Raw genomic sequence first — 18,352 nt, 5'->3', positions numbered from 1 at the left:
AAAATAGGGACATTATCCTGGATTATCTGAGTGGGTCCAAAATGCAATCATATATATCCTTATACAAAGACAGAGGGAGATATGGGCCACACCAAGGGGAAAACCATATGAAGAAACAGAAAAGAAAGATTTGAAGATTCTCGCCTTAATGACGGAAGTGATATAGCCACAGGCAGCCATCAGAATCTGGAAGAAGCAATAAAGTGATACTAAAAGGAGCCTCTGAAGAACTTGTGCCAATACTCTGATTTCTACCCATTGATACTGATTAGAAACTTCTGGGCTCCAGCATTGTGAGAGAGTACATTTCTGTTGTTTTAAGCCACCTAGCTTGCTGTAATTTGTTTCAGCACCCAAAGAAACTAACACAGACCATATTAAAAGTATTATTAGCAATAACAGAGTATTTGTGGCATTCCTTGGCCAAGTTGAAATAATAGTTTTCGATAAGGTGTTCTGCTTCTTGTCTAATTCAAGAAAGAAAAATTATTCAGGCAAAACTATAAAGGATCTTATCTTTTCATATAGTAACATAAAAAATGTGCAGCTGTAGATCAATGAAAATAAGACTATGTTATTTTTCAAGATATTCAATTGGGTAAAAAATACTGCAACTTGCTACCATGCAAGTTCACATTACTACAAAGAAGGTGCTTTAATCTAAACTTCTCTGGACTGAACAACTAAACAGAGTTGTTAAAACAACATTTTAAAGATATTAAGTAAAATACTGAATATCTGTAATATCATAAACACTCAAAAGATAGTAACAATTACTGTCATTATCTTTATGTGTTTTCTCATTTAAACCTCCCCGAAATCCTGTAAGTTAGAGATAATTACTATTTCAGTTCTACAAATAAAGGCAATTGTGGTCAAAGAAGTTAACTTCTGGAAATAACAGCCACAAAATGATGGAGCAAAATTTCAAATTGAGTCTTCAAAGTCTAAAATTCATGGTTTTCTCTCATAAGCATTGTATCTCACTATTTCATCAAGTACATAAATACACTATCATGACATTCTTTGTAGAAGCAAAGAAGCAATTCATCAAGGAAAGGGAAACCTTTTTCAATTACTGCTGCATACCTATATGGAGGGAGCGGGGAATGAACCTCTATTCTTAAATCACAACATGTACAAAAACTAAACTGAGATGGATCATTGAAACAAACATACATGCTAAAACTACAAAGCTGCTAGAAGAAAATAGAATATCTTCAGAATATAGAAGTAAGCAGAGGTTTATATTTAGGTCTTTGATCCATTCTGAGTTTATCTTTGTGTATGGTGTTAGGAAGTATTCTGATTTCATTCTTTTGCATGTAGCTGTCCAATTTTCCTAGCACTACTTATTGAAGAGACTCTCAACACTAAATGACAGAGAAGATAAATGATCTTGTTTACCAAAGTCACAATGAAAGTCACTGGTTTTCTAGGTGTACTGTTAGCTAGACTTGGAACAAGGAAATAAGTATATGTTTGCTACAACTGTCTCCGCTCTCCCTGCCTCCCATCAGAGACAACTGCCTGGGCTAGTTTTCGGATATAATGGTAAGATGCTTACAACTATATATTATTTTGCAAGACTCCAGAGAAAGATCCTGTATTTACAGACCCAAGGGAGGAGACTGAAAAATGATTTTATAATAGAAAGTGACTAGACAGTAAGCAGGGTTAAAGGGTGACAAGAAGAAGCAACAGTGAAGAACTAGAGTCTCTTACAGGCAATGTGAGACACTGTCTTACTTCAGCAATCACTGTATTGGAATTGTGACTGACGTGTTTAGTGTTAAGATCTCTTTCAAACTCTTCAGGTATACCATCAAAATGCTTGTATTTGATTAGTAGTTGTTTCAGGCTACAGGGAAGGGGAATTAAAGGGTGATAGCCAAAGATTTCTTTTTGAGGTAATGAAAATGTTTTAAATTGACCGTTATGATGGTTGCATATATCTGTGAACATATTAAATCCACTGAATCATAAATTAAATGGGTGAACTGTATGGTTATGTGAAATAAATCTCAATTTAAAGCCATTAAAAAAATTGAAACAGAATCTAATCATACACAGAAAATATAGAAGATAGGAAAACAAGTATACAAGGAAGAAATTTCAAAAAAGCTGAATAAGAATCTAATCAGTTACAGGAAATACAGGAAATAGAAAAACAAGTCTACCAGGAAGTATACATAAAATCCAAAAGGCAGGAAACTGTAAGACAACTAATCCAATTTCCTCAGCAAGTCAATGGCACAAAAACAAACTTAATAGTTGGGGGAGGGAATAGTATCCTACTGTATAGATACGCTCCATCTTCTTTATCCATTCATCTGTTAATGGACAGTCGGGTTGCTTCTATACATTGGCTATTGTTAGTAATGTTGCTAGGAACACTGGGGTGTACCTTCTTGAATTAGTGTTTTCATTTCTTCAGATAAACACCCAAAAGTGGAACTGCTGGATCATATGGCCTTTTGAGGAACCTCCATACTGTTTTCTCCACTGGCTATACCACTTTACATTCCCACCAACAGTGCTCAAAGGTTCCCTTTTCTCCATATCCTTGCCAGCATTTACTATCACTTGTTGATGATAAACAACATCAAGGTTGATTATTATCAACCTTATCACTTCTTGATGCTGCTGCTAAGTCACTTCAGTTATGTGCACTTCTTGATGATAACCATTCTAACAGGTATGAGGGAATATTCTCATCATGGTTTTAATTTCCGTTTCCTTGATGATTATTGATGTTGAGCACCTTTTCATGTATCTGTTAGTCATCTGGATGACTTCTTTGGAAAAAATGTCCATTTAGTTCTTCTGCCCATTTTTAATTGGATTGCCTTTTTGCTATTAAGTTGCATGAGCTCTTTATATATTTTGGAATCTACCCCTCCTTATCTGAAAGATATTTTGCAAAATTTTGTTCCCACTGTTGTTGTTATTCAGTCACTCAGTTATGCCCAACTCCTTGAGACCTCATGGACTGCAGCATGCCAGGCTTCCCTGTCCTTCACTATTTCCCAGATCCTGCTCAAACTCATGTCCATTGAGTCAGTGATGTCATCCAATCATCTTGTCCTCTGTCGTCCCCTTCTCCTCCTGTCTTCAATCTCTCCCAGCATCAGGGTCTTTTCTAATGAGTCAGCTCTTCACATCACGCGGTCAAAGTACTGGAGCTTCAGCTTCAGCATCAGTCCTTCCAATGAATAGTCAGTGTTGATTTCCTTTAGGATTGACTGGTTTGATCTCCTTGCTGTGCAAGGGACTCTCAATAGTCTTCTCCAACACCACAGTTCAAAAGCATCAATTCTTCGGCGCTCAGCCTTCTTTATGGTCCAACTCTCACATGCATATATGACTACTAGAAAAACCATAACTTTGACTAGACAGACCTTTGTTGGCAAAGTAATGTCTCTGCTTTTTAATATGCTGTCTAGATTGGTCATAGCTTTTCTTCCAAGGAGCAAGCATCTTTCAATTTCATGACTGCAATCACCATCTGCTGTGATTTTGGAGCCCAAGAAAATAAAGTCTTTCACTGTTTTCATTGTTTCCCCATCTATTTCCATGCAGTGATGGGACTGGATGCCATTATCTTTGTTTTCTGAATGTTGAGTTTTAAGCCAGCTTTCTCACTCTCCTCTTTCACCTTCATCAAGAGGCTCTTTAGTTCCTCTTCACTAAGGTGGTGTCATCAGCATATCTGAGGTTATTGATATTTTTCCTGGCAATCTTGATTCCAGCTTGTGCTTCATCCAGCTTGGTATTTCATACAACGTACTCTGCAAATAAGTTCAATAAGCAGGGTGACAATACAGAGACTTGACGCATTCCTTTCCCAATGTGGAACCAGTCCGTTTTTCCATGTCCAATACTAACTATTGCTTCTTGACCTGCACACAGATTTCACAGAAGGCAGGTAAGGTGGTCTGGTATTCCCATCTCTTGAAGAATTTTCCACAGTTTGTTGTGATCCACACAGTCAAAGGCTTTAGCATAGTCAATGAAGCAGAAGTAGATATTTTTCGGGAATTCTCATAGGATGCCTTTTGTTAATTGTTTCTCTAGCTGTGCAAAAGTGTTTAAGTTTGACATAGCCCCAATTTGTTGACTTTTGCTCTTGGTATTTGTGCTTTTGGTATTATATTAAAAAAAGTCATTTCCAAGACCAAAATCAGGGAGCTTTTCCTCTACATTTTTTTCTAGGAGTTTTATACTATTACCTCTTCTGTTTAAGACTTTGATCCATTTCAAGTTAATTTTTGTGAGTGGTGTAAGATAGGGGATCAATTTCATTGCTCTGCATGTGTCTATTTAGCTTTCTCAGCACCATTTATTAAACAGACTATCATTTTCCCAGTTGGATGCTCTTGGCACCCTTGCAGAATATTAGACCACCATATGAGCAACATATGGTGGTCTAATATTTGGAGGATATTATGCTTAGTGAAATACATCAGACAGAAAAAGACAAATATTTTACAATATTACCTATATGTAGAATCTATAAAACAAACTAAAAATATAACAACAATAGCAAAAAAAAAAAAAAAAAACCAGACTCACAGATATATAGAATAAACCAGCTATTACCAGTGGGGAAACAGAAAGGGGTAAGAGATTAAGAAGTAAAATTACTATTATAAGGCTTCCCTGGTGGCCCAGTGGTAAAGAATCTGCCTACCAATGCAGAAGACATGCGTTCAATCCCTGATCTGGAAGATCCCACATGCTGCAAAGTAACCAAGCCTGAGCACCACAACTACTGAGCCAGTGCTCTAGAGCAGAGGAGGTACAACCACTGAACCCACAGGCCACAACTGCTGAAGCCCACACAGCTGAGAGCCCACGTTCTGCAGCAAAAAGCCACTGCAACAAGAAGCCCGTGCAAGGTAACTAGAGAGCAGCCCCTGACCAAGAAACCAGAGAAACACCCACACAGCAACGAAGACCCAGCAAAGCCAAAAATAAATAACTATTATAAAATAAATAAGCTACAAGAATATACTATACAGCAAAGGAAATAGAGTCAATTTCCATAACAGCTATAAATAGTACAACCATTAAAGATAGTGAAACACTGTGTTATACATATGAAACTTATTTAGTATTATAAATCAGCCCTATCTCAATTAAAAAAAAAAAAAGAGGAAGGAGAAACTACCCTCTTTTTTTAAATGCAAGTGATCTAAGACCAAATTCCATCTGTGGATTTTGTTTGATCCTGATTTGGATAAATCAATGACAAAAAGACAAGTGAAATAATTGAGAAAATTTAACATGCACTGGATAGTAGATGACACCAAAGAATTACAGACTATTTTGTTAAGGGTGATAACAGCATTGTGGCTAAATTAAAAAATGTCAATGTTTTTACTTGTCTTCTACTGCTATGTATGTTTGAAGAGTCCCATAACTTGAAAAGAACTTTCTCAGAAAGAATATAAGAAGAGTTATTGAAGTCAGCAAGCTCTGACAACCCTTTGAAGGAATTCTGTTGCAAAGAAGAGCAAAGAAATACTGAAAGTGGGAGACTGATGGAAAAGTGGGGCAAAAAAAGAATTCTTTTAAATGGGAGAAATAACAGCACATCTGCATGTTTGTAGACTGATGGGAATGTAATGATCCAGTAAACAGAAAAAGTAATGTCATAAAAGAGCAGGGAGAATTACTAAAGTACTGTATTTTAGTAACAGAGAAGTTGGGATCTAGTTCATTACTGGTTTATCTAAAGTAACTGGTGGACAGACAATATGGATACAGATGATAAAATGTGAATACACATGGTGGTAGGAGTATGTGGATGCCCCTGACTGCTTCCATTGTCTCAGTGAAACAGGAAGCCAAGTCATCCTAAGACTGCAAATAGAGAACAGCAATGAGGATTTTAAGGGAAGAGTAGGAGGCATGAAATGAGTCGACTAAAAAAGCAGGACAATGAGCAGACTAGGAAAAAAAAATATTTTTAGTTTAAGCAATGGAGAAGTCTTCATGCATTAGTGGTCATATACGTAAAGTGAGACCAGTCAGTGAGACCTGTGTATTTTTCCCCAGCTATACCCAGCTGCATGAGTGCTAACGTGAAGTAAGCAGGAGGCTGGGTTTAAACAGCACTGAGGTAGTGCCAATGACATAAGAAGTTAAAGAAATCAATGGTATATGCAAAAGAGTAGTTATAAATTTCAACAAATAATTTAAGTTGGTAAGGAGAGAAAGAAAAGAACATCAAGGAGTGAGAGACCCAAAAATGTTAGCAGGATCATGGATTCTAATCCCAGGAGAGCTGAAGTATAGTTGAAGTCAAAGCACCAGAATAAGAGAGCAAGAGACAGAAGAAGGGGCGGCCAGAGAATAAGGATTGTGGAACTGAGATTGCATGAGGCTTACAGTTATTCATAATGACCAAATCCAGGGGTGACTATGGAAATGAACAGTGAAGGTGTAACACACAACACGGGAAATCAGCTGAAAAGAGGAGTTCAAGACACTCAAGAGGGTATTAGAAGGACCATCTCCATGCACACTGAAATCATCCAGAAATCCATATATTATAAACTTTCTCCAATCAGTATGTTGCTGTTGTTAAAAGTAAACTTCATATCTTAAAATTGAATAACAAACATTATAAACATGTCACTACAAGCCATTCAAACTACTATGCTCTGGCATACCATGTTTGTTCAAAAATTGGTACTATTTCACAGATAAAAAGAAAGTGTTAATATAACTTTACCCAACTCACTCTTAACAACTTTTTCAGTTTTTGACAAATGGAGCATGTTTTTAATTCATATTCCTACTACAACTAATATCAGATTTTTTTTTAATTAAAATTGATTATCCTCATGCCAGCTTCCTGAATAAAAAAACATATATTTATATCTCTGACACAGCTCCTGGCTTAAAGCAATAATTCAAAACTACATATTCCTTTCTATTGAAGGAGATAGATAATACTATGAATCTATACAATTATGTAACATTTACTTCAGTATCTATTGGGGCTTCCCTGGTGGCTCAGATAGTAAAGAATCTGCCCGCAATGTGGAAGACACAGGTTTGATCTCTGGGTTGAGAAGATTCCCCTGGAGAAGAGAATGGCTACCCACTCCAGCATTCTTGAGAAGAACTCTATGGACAGAGAAGCCTGCCAGGCTACAGTCCATGGGGTCACAAAGAATCAGACACAACCAAATGACTTACTTTCACTACTTTCAGTACCCATTATTTCTAGAAAACATTCCTGAATTTTCATGTATGAATCCACCTTGGGTTTGAGAAGTTCTATTTATAAAATTCCAGAGTTGATTAAATCCTGAATATAAAGTTTTGGAGTTGATTAGGAAGTCAAAACTTCTGTAACACCTCCCAACACTCCCCTGACTCAAATTTGAGAAAAAAGTGACGTAGCAACTAATAAGGTTGTTAAGTGATACTAGTGATGGAACCCAAACCCCTGGCTCTTCAGTTCAGTTCAGTCACTCCGTTGTGTCCAACTCTTTGCAACCCCATGGACTGCAGCACGCCAGGCTTCCCTGTCCATCACCAACTCCTGGAGCTTGTTCAAACTCATGTCCATTGAGTCGGTGATGCCATCCAACCATCTCATCCTCTGTTTTCCCCTTCTCCTCCTGCTTTCAATCTTTCCCAGCATCAGGGTCTTTTCAAATGAGTCAGTGCTTTGCATCAGGTGGCCAAAGGATTGGAGCTTTAGCTTCAGCATCAGTCCTTCCAATGAATATTCAAGACTGATTTCCTTTAGGATTGACTGGTTTGATCTTGCAATCCAAGGGACTCTCAAGAGTCTTCTCCAACACCACAATTCTAAAGCATCAATTCTTCAGTGCTCAGCTTTCTTTATAGTCCAACTCTCATATCCATACATGAATACTGGAAACACCACAGGTTTTGACTAGATGGACCTTTGTTGGCAAAGTAATGTCTCTGCTTTTTAATATGCCATCTAGGTTGGTCATAGCTTTTCTTCCAAGAAGCAAGCATCTTTTAATTTCATGGCTGCAGTCACCACCTGCAGTGACTTTGAAGTCCAAGAAAATAAAGTCTGCCACTGTTTCCATTGTTTCTCCATCTATTTGCCATGCAATGATGGGACTAGATGTCATGATCTTAAGTTTTTTGAATACTGAGTTTTAAGCCAGCTTTTCACTCTACTCTTTCACTTTCATCAAAAGGCTCTTTAGTTCCTCTTCACTTTCTGCCATAAAGGTGGTGTCATCTGCATATCTGAGGTTATTGATATTTCTCCCAGGAATCTTGATTCCAGCTTGTGCTTCATCCAGCATGGCATTTCTCATGATGTACTCTGAATATAAGTAAAATAAGCAGGGTGACAATATACAGCCTTGACGTACTCCTTTCCCTATTTGGAGCCAGTCTGTTGTTCCATGTCCAGTTCTAACTGTTGTTTCTTGACCCGTATACAGATTTCTCAGGAGGCAGGTCAGGTGGTCTGGTATTCCTATCTCTTGAAGAATTTTCTACAGTTTGTTGTGATCCACACAGTCAAAGGCCTGACTCTTATCTTTCCACTATTTTTCATGGCCTAGTCAGAATGTAACTGTAACATACCATATCTTAAACACATTACTTACTGTGGTATGATGGGATATATTGCCAACAATGTTGAGGTTTTTGAGCAGCTGGGGAGAGCCACTATACTGTCCAGAGATCTGCTTCCTAACTTCAGCAGCCACAGTTCTGCAACAAAAAAAAGCAAATACACTGTTTGCAAAAAGAAATCAGCTTAATTTAAAATGGGAGAAAGCAAAGTATATTAAAAGTTCATTTAAAGAACAACAAAATCTCAGCATATCAGTAAGATTATAAATTCATAAGATATATTGGTAAATACTGCTTATAATTACCGGAGAAAGCAATGGCACCCCACTCCAGTCCTCTTGCCTGGAAAACCCCATGGACAGAGGAGCCTGGTAGGCTGCAGTTCATGGGGTTGCTACAAGTCTGACATGACTGAGCAACTTCACTTTCACTTTTCACTTTCATGCATTGGAGGAGGAAATGGCAACCCACTCCAGTGTTCTTGCCTGGAGATTCCCAGGGACGGGGGAGCCTGGTGGGCTGCCGTCTATGGGGTTGCACAGAGTCGGACACGACTGAAGTGACTTAGCAGCAGCAGCAGCAGTAGCAGCTTGTAATTACCTAGAACACCTTTATAATGCTGATGCAGGGTACAAAACTGACAGTCAACTTACATAAGGCCTCTTTTTGTATATGACATTTCAGGGAAATATTCTGGCTTATGATAGAGCTTAAAGCTATAATAAGTGTATATCATAAAGTATATAAATTTTAAGGATACAAAATTAATTCTAAAATACTTTATAAACAATATTCATGCCCTATAAAATTATTCCCTATTTTTACTTAACTAACAAAAATTGTCTGCATACTCTGGTATTAATGGCTTTCTATACTTTGAGTCTAATCACCTCTTCAGCTTTATATTCTATCTCAAATTGTTCTCAACAAACATAAATTGTTTCCTAGAATGCTGTTTCTCTCCTGTACTCGCAAATTCAACTCAACTATTTTAAAGGTAAAACTCAAATGGCAAGACTTTCATAAAAGCTTCTTGACTCACCACAGTTAAAATAATATCCTTCTTTGAAACTCTTAGAGCATTCATCATAACCTAAACTCGCATTTTTCTCCTTCCTAGTTATTTTTTCCACATTCATGTATGCCCTATATAAACAGAGGCAATGGTTTCATTCACTGCTATTTTCCCTAAAATATTTAGCATGTGGCATTTAAAACAGAGAAATGTTTATTCTCCTCTGGGCCAGCTTGATGATACTTTTGTTATAGAATGTATATAGTTGAATTCAAATTAATAGTTGAATTCAGAGCCCTGAACATCTTACTGCCCATTCAAATGTCCAGCTGAATTTCCAGACAATCTCATTTTCCAAGAATTATCTGAATATTATATGATATCATCCTTAGCCTCTTTCTTCTCTTCCATACTTCCTTACCTTTTTCATATTCAATCACTCCACACATACCTCTCGAGTGCTGTTAGGAGCTGACTAGTCAATTAGAAATCTTTGATACAAAGGTAAAAGAGCTATTTTTTAAGGCTCAAGATACTGAATTAGCTCAACTTTTTCTTTACTTGACTTGAAGTACTTTAGATCATATTTGTGCTTCATAAAAAGTGAATTTGGTATTTATAACTGCCAAAAGTTGGAAGCTTATTCTTTAACAGGTAAAAGGATAAACAAACTGTGTAGTACATTCACACAGTGGAATACTATTCAGCAACTAAAAAAAAAAAAAAAAAAAGTGCTAGCAAGCCAAAGAAAAGAGACATGGAAGAACCTTAAGAGAATACTGCTAAGCGAAAGAGACTAGGTACTGTGTGATTCCACCTACACGACATTCTGGAGAAGGCAGAAGTATGACAAGGAGGAAAAAAAACAGCGGTTGCCAGGGGCTGCAGGAGGAAGGGGAAGGAAGAGATGAATAAGCAGTGCACAGGGGATCCTTAGGGCAGTGAAACTGTTCTCTATGGCACTATTATAATAGACACATATACTGTACATTTGTCAAAACCTAAAGAATGCACAACACAAAGAGTAAGCTTAATGTAATTTTTGGACTTTAACTAATAATAATGTATTAATATTGGCTTATATAGCATAACAGAGGTTTCACATTAATCCAAGATGTTAATAATAGGGGAAACTTGGTTGGGGTATAAACATGGGTGATCTCTTGAGTTTCTACTCTTCTTTAAATATAAAACTTCTCCCCAAAAAGTCTTAGTTTAAAAAAAAAAAAAATAAGCAAATGAATAAAAAAGACTAACTGACAACAGACAAGGGAGAGAAGAGCATGAAGAAACCATCAGAGGTTAGAGACGAAAGAGAAAGAGAAAAGGTAACCCTGGAAGGAGAACACGGATTGAGGAGAGGGCAAAGGGCAAGACCTGTAAAGCACCCGGATGTGAGAGGATAGGAACGTCACTTCAGCTTATGGCTCCCCTTAGGTCTTTTAATGACACCTATACACTGTGATTGTCCATTAGGTTTGGTTTAAAGGTCTCACAATCTCCTGATGGGTTGTCAAAACTAAGACGAAAATATGAAAACACCTTTAAAGAGACAGAGAGAGGCAGAGAACAAATATTATATCTCTACCTTCCTCAGTGCTACTTAACTCAGCCTACCAACCTCAACACTACCTCAGTGTTCCTGTTTTTCAGTTTTTCTGTGGCTGAACCATGAGTAATCTGAATTGTAAACTGCTCTACTTCATCAAGGTCAAGATCTCACTAATTGTTAAGGCTTGCTGTTACTTCAGGTACAGAAAGAAAGCCTCGCTAATTAACCATTACACCATCAATTAATTGAAAGACATACTCTGATTTCACAAAATGGGAAAAATGAAACAAAATTTAAAATATTACTTCCAAAAGAGACAATCTCTTGCTTAATAACAGAGACATGCAAAAGATTAATCTCCACATTACAAATATTTGTCTTATTTGTACAAGACATGATTTCCCCCAGAGAGAAAATCAGCAAAAATTTGTAAAATAAGAACCATTTCCAAACTGAGTTATAATTGTAATAAAAACCCAGCAAAAGATGTATTTATATTGAGACTCTCTACATGAAAAGATTTCCTCAATGGTAATTGAGGAAATTTTCCCAAATAGAAAAGTCTCTCTTAACTACACCATGGTCCAAAGTATGCATGACAAGAAATGTAATAAATATAGTTCCTGATATCAGTTAAAAGCCTTTAGCATAGATTACGTTTTTGATAATTTTTCCTATTCCTAATGTAGCTCATATAGTAAAGCAATACAAGGAAGTCTTTTTACTTCTAATAAGCTATTAACATCAACAGCAAAGTGGAAAGAGATCAAAAATCCCACAGTTACTTATGCTCTTAAATTATAACAGCAGAATATCTTCTTCCTCTCCCTGAAGAACATGATCCAATATTTGACCTATTTATCTCCTTACTAACCCTCACCAGTTCCACAAACTCCCTCACTATGTCAACACGCATTACAGTTTTTATCCCCCCCCCCAAAAAAAAAGGCATTCACTAAGACCATTCATCATGGGACATTAGGAATAAATAACAAAGGGTTCACATTCTGAGGGAAAATTATATTGCATGTAACCTTTCATCTAACCTCATCCCACTTTCAGATGCCCCATCAACCATGATTCCCAAATGTCCCAAGACTAATCTGGGCCTCTCTGATCGTTACTCATTCTTCATGGGACCAGAGGAAACACCCAAGTGAAGATGGCAGGCGGATTCTTTACCAATGAGCCACCTGGGAAACCAAAGGAGAGTTCAGACTAAAATAAAAGAAGTTAGTTGAGCTACTTGTATAAAGTTTACAAAAAAAAAAAAAAAAAAAGTCCGCAATGTAATATGTCAAATAAGAATAATACCTCTCGGAACTGGTACTGTTTATACTGAAGACAGAATGCAGGGAAAAAGTGTAAGGGAATATACCATGGAATATACCAGGTAAGGGAACATATCAAAGACAAGGCAAAAAGGGCTAGCTAAAAAGCCCCAAAAGAAAAAAGGTAACAACAGATGATACTCCAATGCTGTGACTATACACGTCCAGACTGAGGACCAGCAGGGTGAATCACAGTTGGACCATTGTGTACAGTTGGTATTAAAGACAAAAAGAGGCAAAAATAAATAAACAAATGCAACACTGTATCACCTCCCAAGTATTTGTGCCAAAAATGTCTAACCTGAACTGATTGGACCTATATAACCATAAGTTTGCTTTCTAAGTCTGTGAGTCTATTTCTCTTTTGTAATAAGTTCATTTGTGTGTGTGTGTATGGTTATCAGGGGAGGGTGGGGTGGGGAGGGATAGCTAGGGAGTTTGGAATTGACATATACACTGCTATATTTAAAATGGATAATGAAAGGGACTTCCATGGTGGTCCAGTGGCTCCAGTTCCCAAGGCAGGGAACCACGTTTGATCCCTGGTCAGGAAATTAGATCCCATGTACCACAACTGAAAGATACTGCATGCCACAACTAAGATTTGGTGCAGCCAAAAAAAATTTTTTTTAATTTTTAAAAATAAAATGGGTAACTGAGAAGGAACCACTGTATAGCACAGGAAAACTGCTCAATACTCTATAACAACTAAATTGGAAAAGAATTTGAAAAAGAGTAGATACATGTATATGTTTAACTGAATTACTTTTCTGTATACTGGAAACTAACGTAACACTGTTAGTCAACTATAAAGTGAAGTTGAAGTCACTCAGTCATGTCCAACTCTGTGACTCCATGGACTGCAGCCCACCAGGCTTCTCCATCCATGGGGTTTTCCAGGCAAGAATACTGGAATGGGTTGCCATCTCCTTCTCCAGGGGATCTTCCCCACCCAGGGATCGAACCCAGGTCTCCTGCATTGAAGGCAGACGCTTTACCCTCTGAGCCACCAGGGAAGTCCCAACTATACACCAATATAAAATAAAAAGTTTAAAAACAAGCAAAAAAAATCTGTATATCTAATATCTAGATCACAAAAAATACAGACAACAGTATTAACAATACTAAAAAAGGCAAGGCAATCAGACAAAATCCAAAAGAAAAGTCATGTCTCTTTAACAAGTCAATGTGATGAATAAATAAACACAGTGGGCTAAGCTTTAGCACAAAAAAGACATAAGGCTAAAAATTAAAGTTTATTCAAAAAGAGAAAAAAAGACTTAAATATAACCAAATACAATGAATAGTTCTTTACTGGATCCTGGTTTGAACAAGATATTTCTAAGGATAATGAGAAATTTGAACATGGACAAGGTATTACATAATTAAGAATTAGTGTTTTTTTAATGTGGGAAACAGTATTATAATAATGGAGGAAAATGTCCTTATACTTGAGAAAGGCAAATGAGGTCTATAATTTAGCTTAAGGGCTTAAAACTCTTCAGTTATTACTACTCTGCCTTAACAGAGAAAACTAGAAAACTAAATATGGAATACAGGTATGGCAAATAGTCTTCAAGAAGTGCATCATATCCTCCGTACATTCCTGAGTGATTAATTCTGCCTCTTTTACTCAGGTTAGACACTCATCCTCTGTGCTTTCAAAGCACTGTGTTCATCCGCATTCATTCAAAGCAATGGAGTTTCCAGGAGGCTCATTCAGATAGGCGGCGGACTAATCAGACTGTTTTCTTTGGTGGAATGAGAACCTGGCCTTGCAGACAGAGTTTGATTTCAGCAATGGGAAAACCCAATGTTTGTAAACATTCTCTTTGAAAGAAGCACATAAACTGCAATGTAGGTTTTTCTAGAATGGTAGTAATGCAACTCACAAATGTAAAAGTATGGTGAGGGAAAAAAGAGTCTGGTGAAATATCAAAGATTTGGCTTCTCAGACCTGGCACACTCACTTTTCAGAGGTACCTTTGCAACCTCCTTGAGGAATGACTGAAGCCAAGGAAACTTTAATTCTGACAGGAGTATGTCTCTTTTTTTCTACAAATGTCTCAAAAGAGGTTAATTTCTGCCATTAAAGAAAATGTATATTTTTTTAACTGTCTGGTGGCACTTTCCTATCAAAAACTAACTCATTGTGATAACTGAGCAGATACACAGCATGTATCAAACTGTTCTGAAATCTATTTACCTGTCTCCTTATAAGGAACTAAGCAATTAGTTTTACCTAGCTTAGCACCCTCTAAAACAGTGCCTAGAATACTCTGGGTGTTTAATAAAGTTTAAAAAGCTGAAGTGAAAACTATGAGACTATAGAGAAATTCGGAAAACTCAATAGTGGCCATAGGACTGGAAAACTTCACTTTTCATTCCAATCCCAAAGAAAGGCAATGCCAAAGAATGTTTAAACTACTGCACAATTGTACTCATCCCACATGCAAGCAAAGTAATGCTCAAAATTCTCCAAGCCAGGCTTCAGCAATACGTGAATTGTGAACTTCCAGATGTTCAAGCTGGATTTAGAAAAGCAGAGGAAACAGAGATCAAATTGCCAACATCCGTTGGATCATCGAAAAAGCAAGAGAGTTTCAGAAAAAACCTACTTCTGCTTTATTGACTACACCAAAGCCTTTGACTGTGTAGATCACAACAAACTGTGAAAAATTCTTCAAGAGATGGGAATACCAGACCATCTTACCTGCCTCCTGAGAAGTCTATACGCAGGTCAAGAAACAACAGTTAGTGCTCGCTTCAGCAGCACATATACTAAAATTGGAACGATACAGAGAAGGACATGGAAGCAACCTAGATGCCCATCAGCAGACAAGTGGATAAGAAAGCTGTGGTACATATACAAAATGGAATATTACTCAGCCATTAAAAAGAATACATTTGAATCAGTTCTAATGAGATGGATGAAAGTGGAGCCCATTATACAGAGTGAAGTAAGCCAGAAAGATAAACACCAATACAGTATACTAATGCATATATATGGAATTTAGAAAGATAGTAATGATAACTCTATATGCAAGACAGAAAAAGAGACACAGATGTATAGAACAGAATTTTGGACTCTATGGGAGAAGGCGAGGGTGGGATGATCTGAGAGAACAGCATAGAAACATGTATATTATCAAGTGTGAAACAGATTGCCCGTCCAGGTTGGATGCATGAGACAAGTGCTCAGGGCTGGTGCACTGGGAAGACCCAGAGGGATGGGATGGAGAGGGAGGTGGAAGGGGGGATCAGGATGGGGAACACATGTAAATCCATGGCTGATTCATGTCAATGTATGGCAAAAACCACTACAATATTGTAAAGTAATTAGCCTCCAACTAATAAAAATAAATGAAAAATTAAAAAAAAAACACACAACAGTTAGACCTGGACATGGAACAATGCACTGGTTCCAAATTGGTAAAGGATTATGTCAAGGCTGTATTTTGTCATCCTACTTATTTAACTTAAATGCAGAATACATCATGCAAAATGCTGGGCTGGATGAAGCACAAGAAGGAATCAAGATTGCCAAGAGAAATATCAATAACCTCAGATATGCAGATAAACACCACCCTTATAGCAGAAAGTGAAGAAGAACTAAAGAGCCTCTTGATAAAAGTGAAAGAGAGAGTGAAAAAGCTGGCTTAAAACTCAACATTCAAAAAACTAAGATCACGGCATCCAGTTCCATCACTTCATGGCAAATAGATGGGGAAACAATGGAAAAACAGTGGCAGACTTAATTTTCTTGGGCTCCAAAATCACTGCAGATGGTGACTGCAGCCATGAAATTAAAAGACACCTGCCTCTTTGAAGAATAGCTATGACCAACCTAGACGGCATGTTAAAAACAGACATCACTTTGCCAACAAAGGTCCATCTAGTCAAGGCTATGGTTTTTCCAGTAGTCATGTATGGATGTGAAAGTTGAACCATAAAAAAAGCTAAGCACTGAAGCTTTTGAACTGTGGTGTTGGAGAAGACTTTTGAGAGTCCCTTGGACAGCAAGAAAATCAAACCAGTCAATCCTAAAGTAATCAGTCCTGAATATTCACTGGAAGGACTGATGCTGAAGCTGAAGCTCCAATACTTTGGCCACTTGATGTGAAGAACTGACTCATTTGAAAAGACCCTGATGCTGGGAAAGACTGAAGACAGGAGGAGAAGGGGACAACGGAGGATGAAATGGCTGGATGGCATCACCGACTTGATGGATATGGGTTTGGGTAAACTCTGGGAGTTGGTGATGGACAGGGAGGCCTGGCATGCTGTGATTCATGGGGTCGCAAAGAGTCACTGAACTGAAACTGAACTGAAATCTTCACATCTTCAATGTCTAAGATAATTCAGACAATGGCAGGGGGAGAAAGTAGAATGGAGAGACAAGAGTGGAGAGGAAAAAAAGGAGGTAAGAAACAAGGATGAACTTAGAGACTACCCAGTATATGAACTTTCCAAATGCTTATCAGAGTAAACTAACCTATAAGTATTGTTGGTTTCTAATTGACTGAAAGAAGATAAGAAGTATACCTTTTTATCTATTACTGTCAAATAACCAGGTAAGTGCTTGCTGGGGAGGAAAAAAGTCTGAATCAACAGAAGAGTTCTAAATGTATATAACTTTTTCTTTAAGAGCCTAGTAACATCATTACTATCAGATTTGTTAAGTGGTCAGTTTAAAAACTACTACTGAATCATAATGCTCTCCTATTCTATGTTAAACTCTTCTTTTTAACAATGTTTTAATAAGACAACATGTTTACTTATCAAAGTAGTCTCTAATATGTCTTTAGCAAATCTGCAAAGGGCTGGTTCCAGAACTACACTTAAAACTCTTTACCATTACATAAATACAGTTACTATGAGAAGTAAATAACCTTTCTCACTATGGAGAAAAGACAATACAACTAGATAAAAGAAGACATCTTTAAAAAAAAAAAGGAAAATATACATGGTACTGGGGCACCCCAGGTGGCACTAGTGGTAAAGAACCCACCCGCCACTGCAGGAGACTTAAGAGATGAGATGTAAGAGATGCAGGCTGGATCCCGGGCTGGGGAAGATCCCCTGGAGGAGAAGCCTGGCAGTGCATGGGGTCGGAGAGTCTGGACACAACTGGAGTGACTTGGCATGCACACACACACACGGTATTAAAACTCAAACTTGAACTTCCCCTGGGGGTCTAGTGGTTAAGACTTCGTGCTCCCAATGCAAGGAGCATGGGTTTGATTCCTGGTCAGGGAAGATCCCGTATGCCATGTGGTACAGCCAAAAATAAATTAATTAAATAAATAAAACTCAAACTTCACAAAGAAGTAAAAACAAAAGGTATATTTCTCTACCCTTTCCAATCCCCCATCCCATGCCCCACGTGACCACTTAATGTTTTCTTAGGGATCCTTCAAGAAAAAGATATGTGTATATCAGTGTGTATATAAGAAATTCTTAATTTTTAATACTCACATATAACATCATACATAATCTTTTCTTGGTATCTTAATTATACACTTAATATATCTTGAGAATCTTTCCAAATTAGCACATAAAATTAATAATAATATTCTATCAATGTTTACCAAGCACTTACAATGTGCGAGATATTGCTTAAAGTGTTAAATTTCTTATACCTCATTTAATCTTCAGAAAAACTCTATGAACTGGGCACTATAAGAGGATACTGAAATTTCAAGAAGTTCAGGTCATATTAACCAATAAGGAATAGCCCTAAGATCTGAACTTAGAGCACTTACTCTTAACCACTGTTCTCCTCTTATCTAACATTGAGTCCATGAAATGGATGAACTGCAACATGTTTAACCACTCCCTCAGTTCAGTTCAGTTGAGTCACTC

General features: G+C 37.3%; 1 protein-coding gene across 4 annotated transcripts in view; it reads right to left on the bottom strand.

The window, feature by feature from the left end:
• DOCK7 (dedicator of cytokinesis 7) overlaps window positions 1-18,352 on the bottom strand; it is a 188,494-nt gene that overhangs the window by 154,855 nt on the left and 15,287 nt on the right. For all 4 annotated transcript variants that reach the window (XM_061121716.1, XM_061121717.1, XM_061121718.1 and 1 more), the window contains exon 2: window positions 8,622-8,727. In XM_061121716.1, the coding sequence (XP_060977699.1) occupies window positions 8,622-8,727 (106 nt within the window). The remainder of the gene's footprint in view (window positions 1-8,621; window positions 8,728-18,352) is intronic.

Source organism: Dama dama, chromosome 20 (assembly GCF_033118175.1).
Source record: "Dama dama isolate Ldn47 chromosome 20, ASM3311817v1, whole genome shotgun sequence".
Classification (NCBI taxonomy): domain Eukaryota; kingdom Metazoa; phylum Chordata; class Mammalia; order Artiodactyla; family Cervidae; genus Dama; species Dama dama.
The sequence above is the reverse complement of the archived record's forward strand: the minus strand, read 5'-3'. Positions and strand labels throughout refer to the sequence as shown.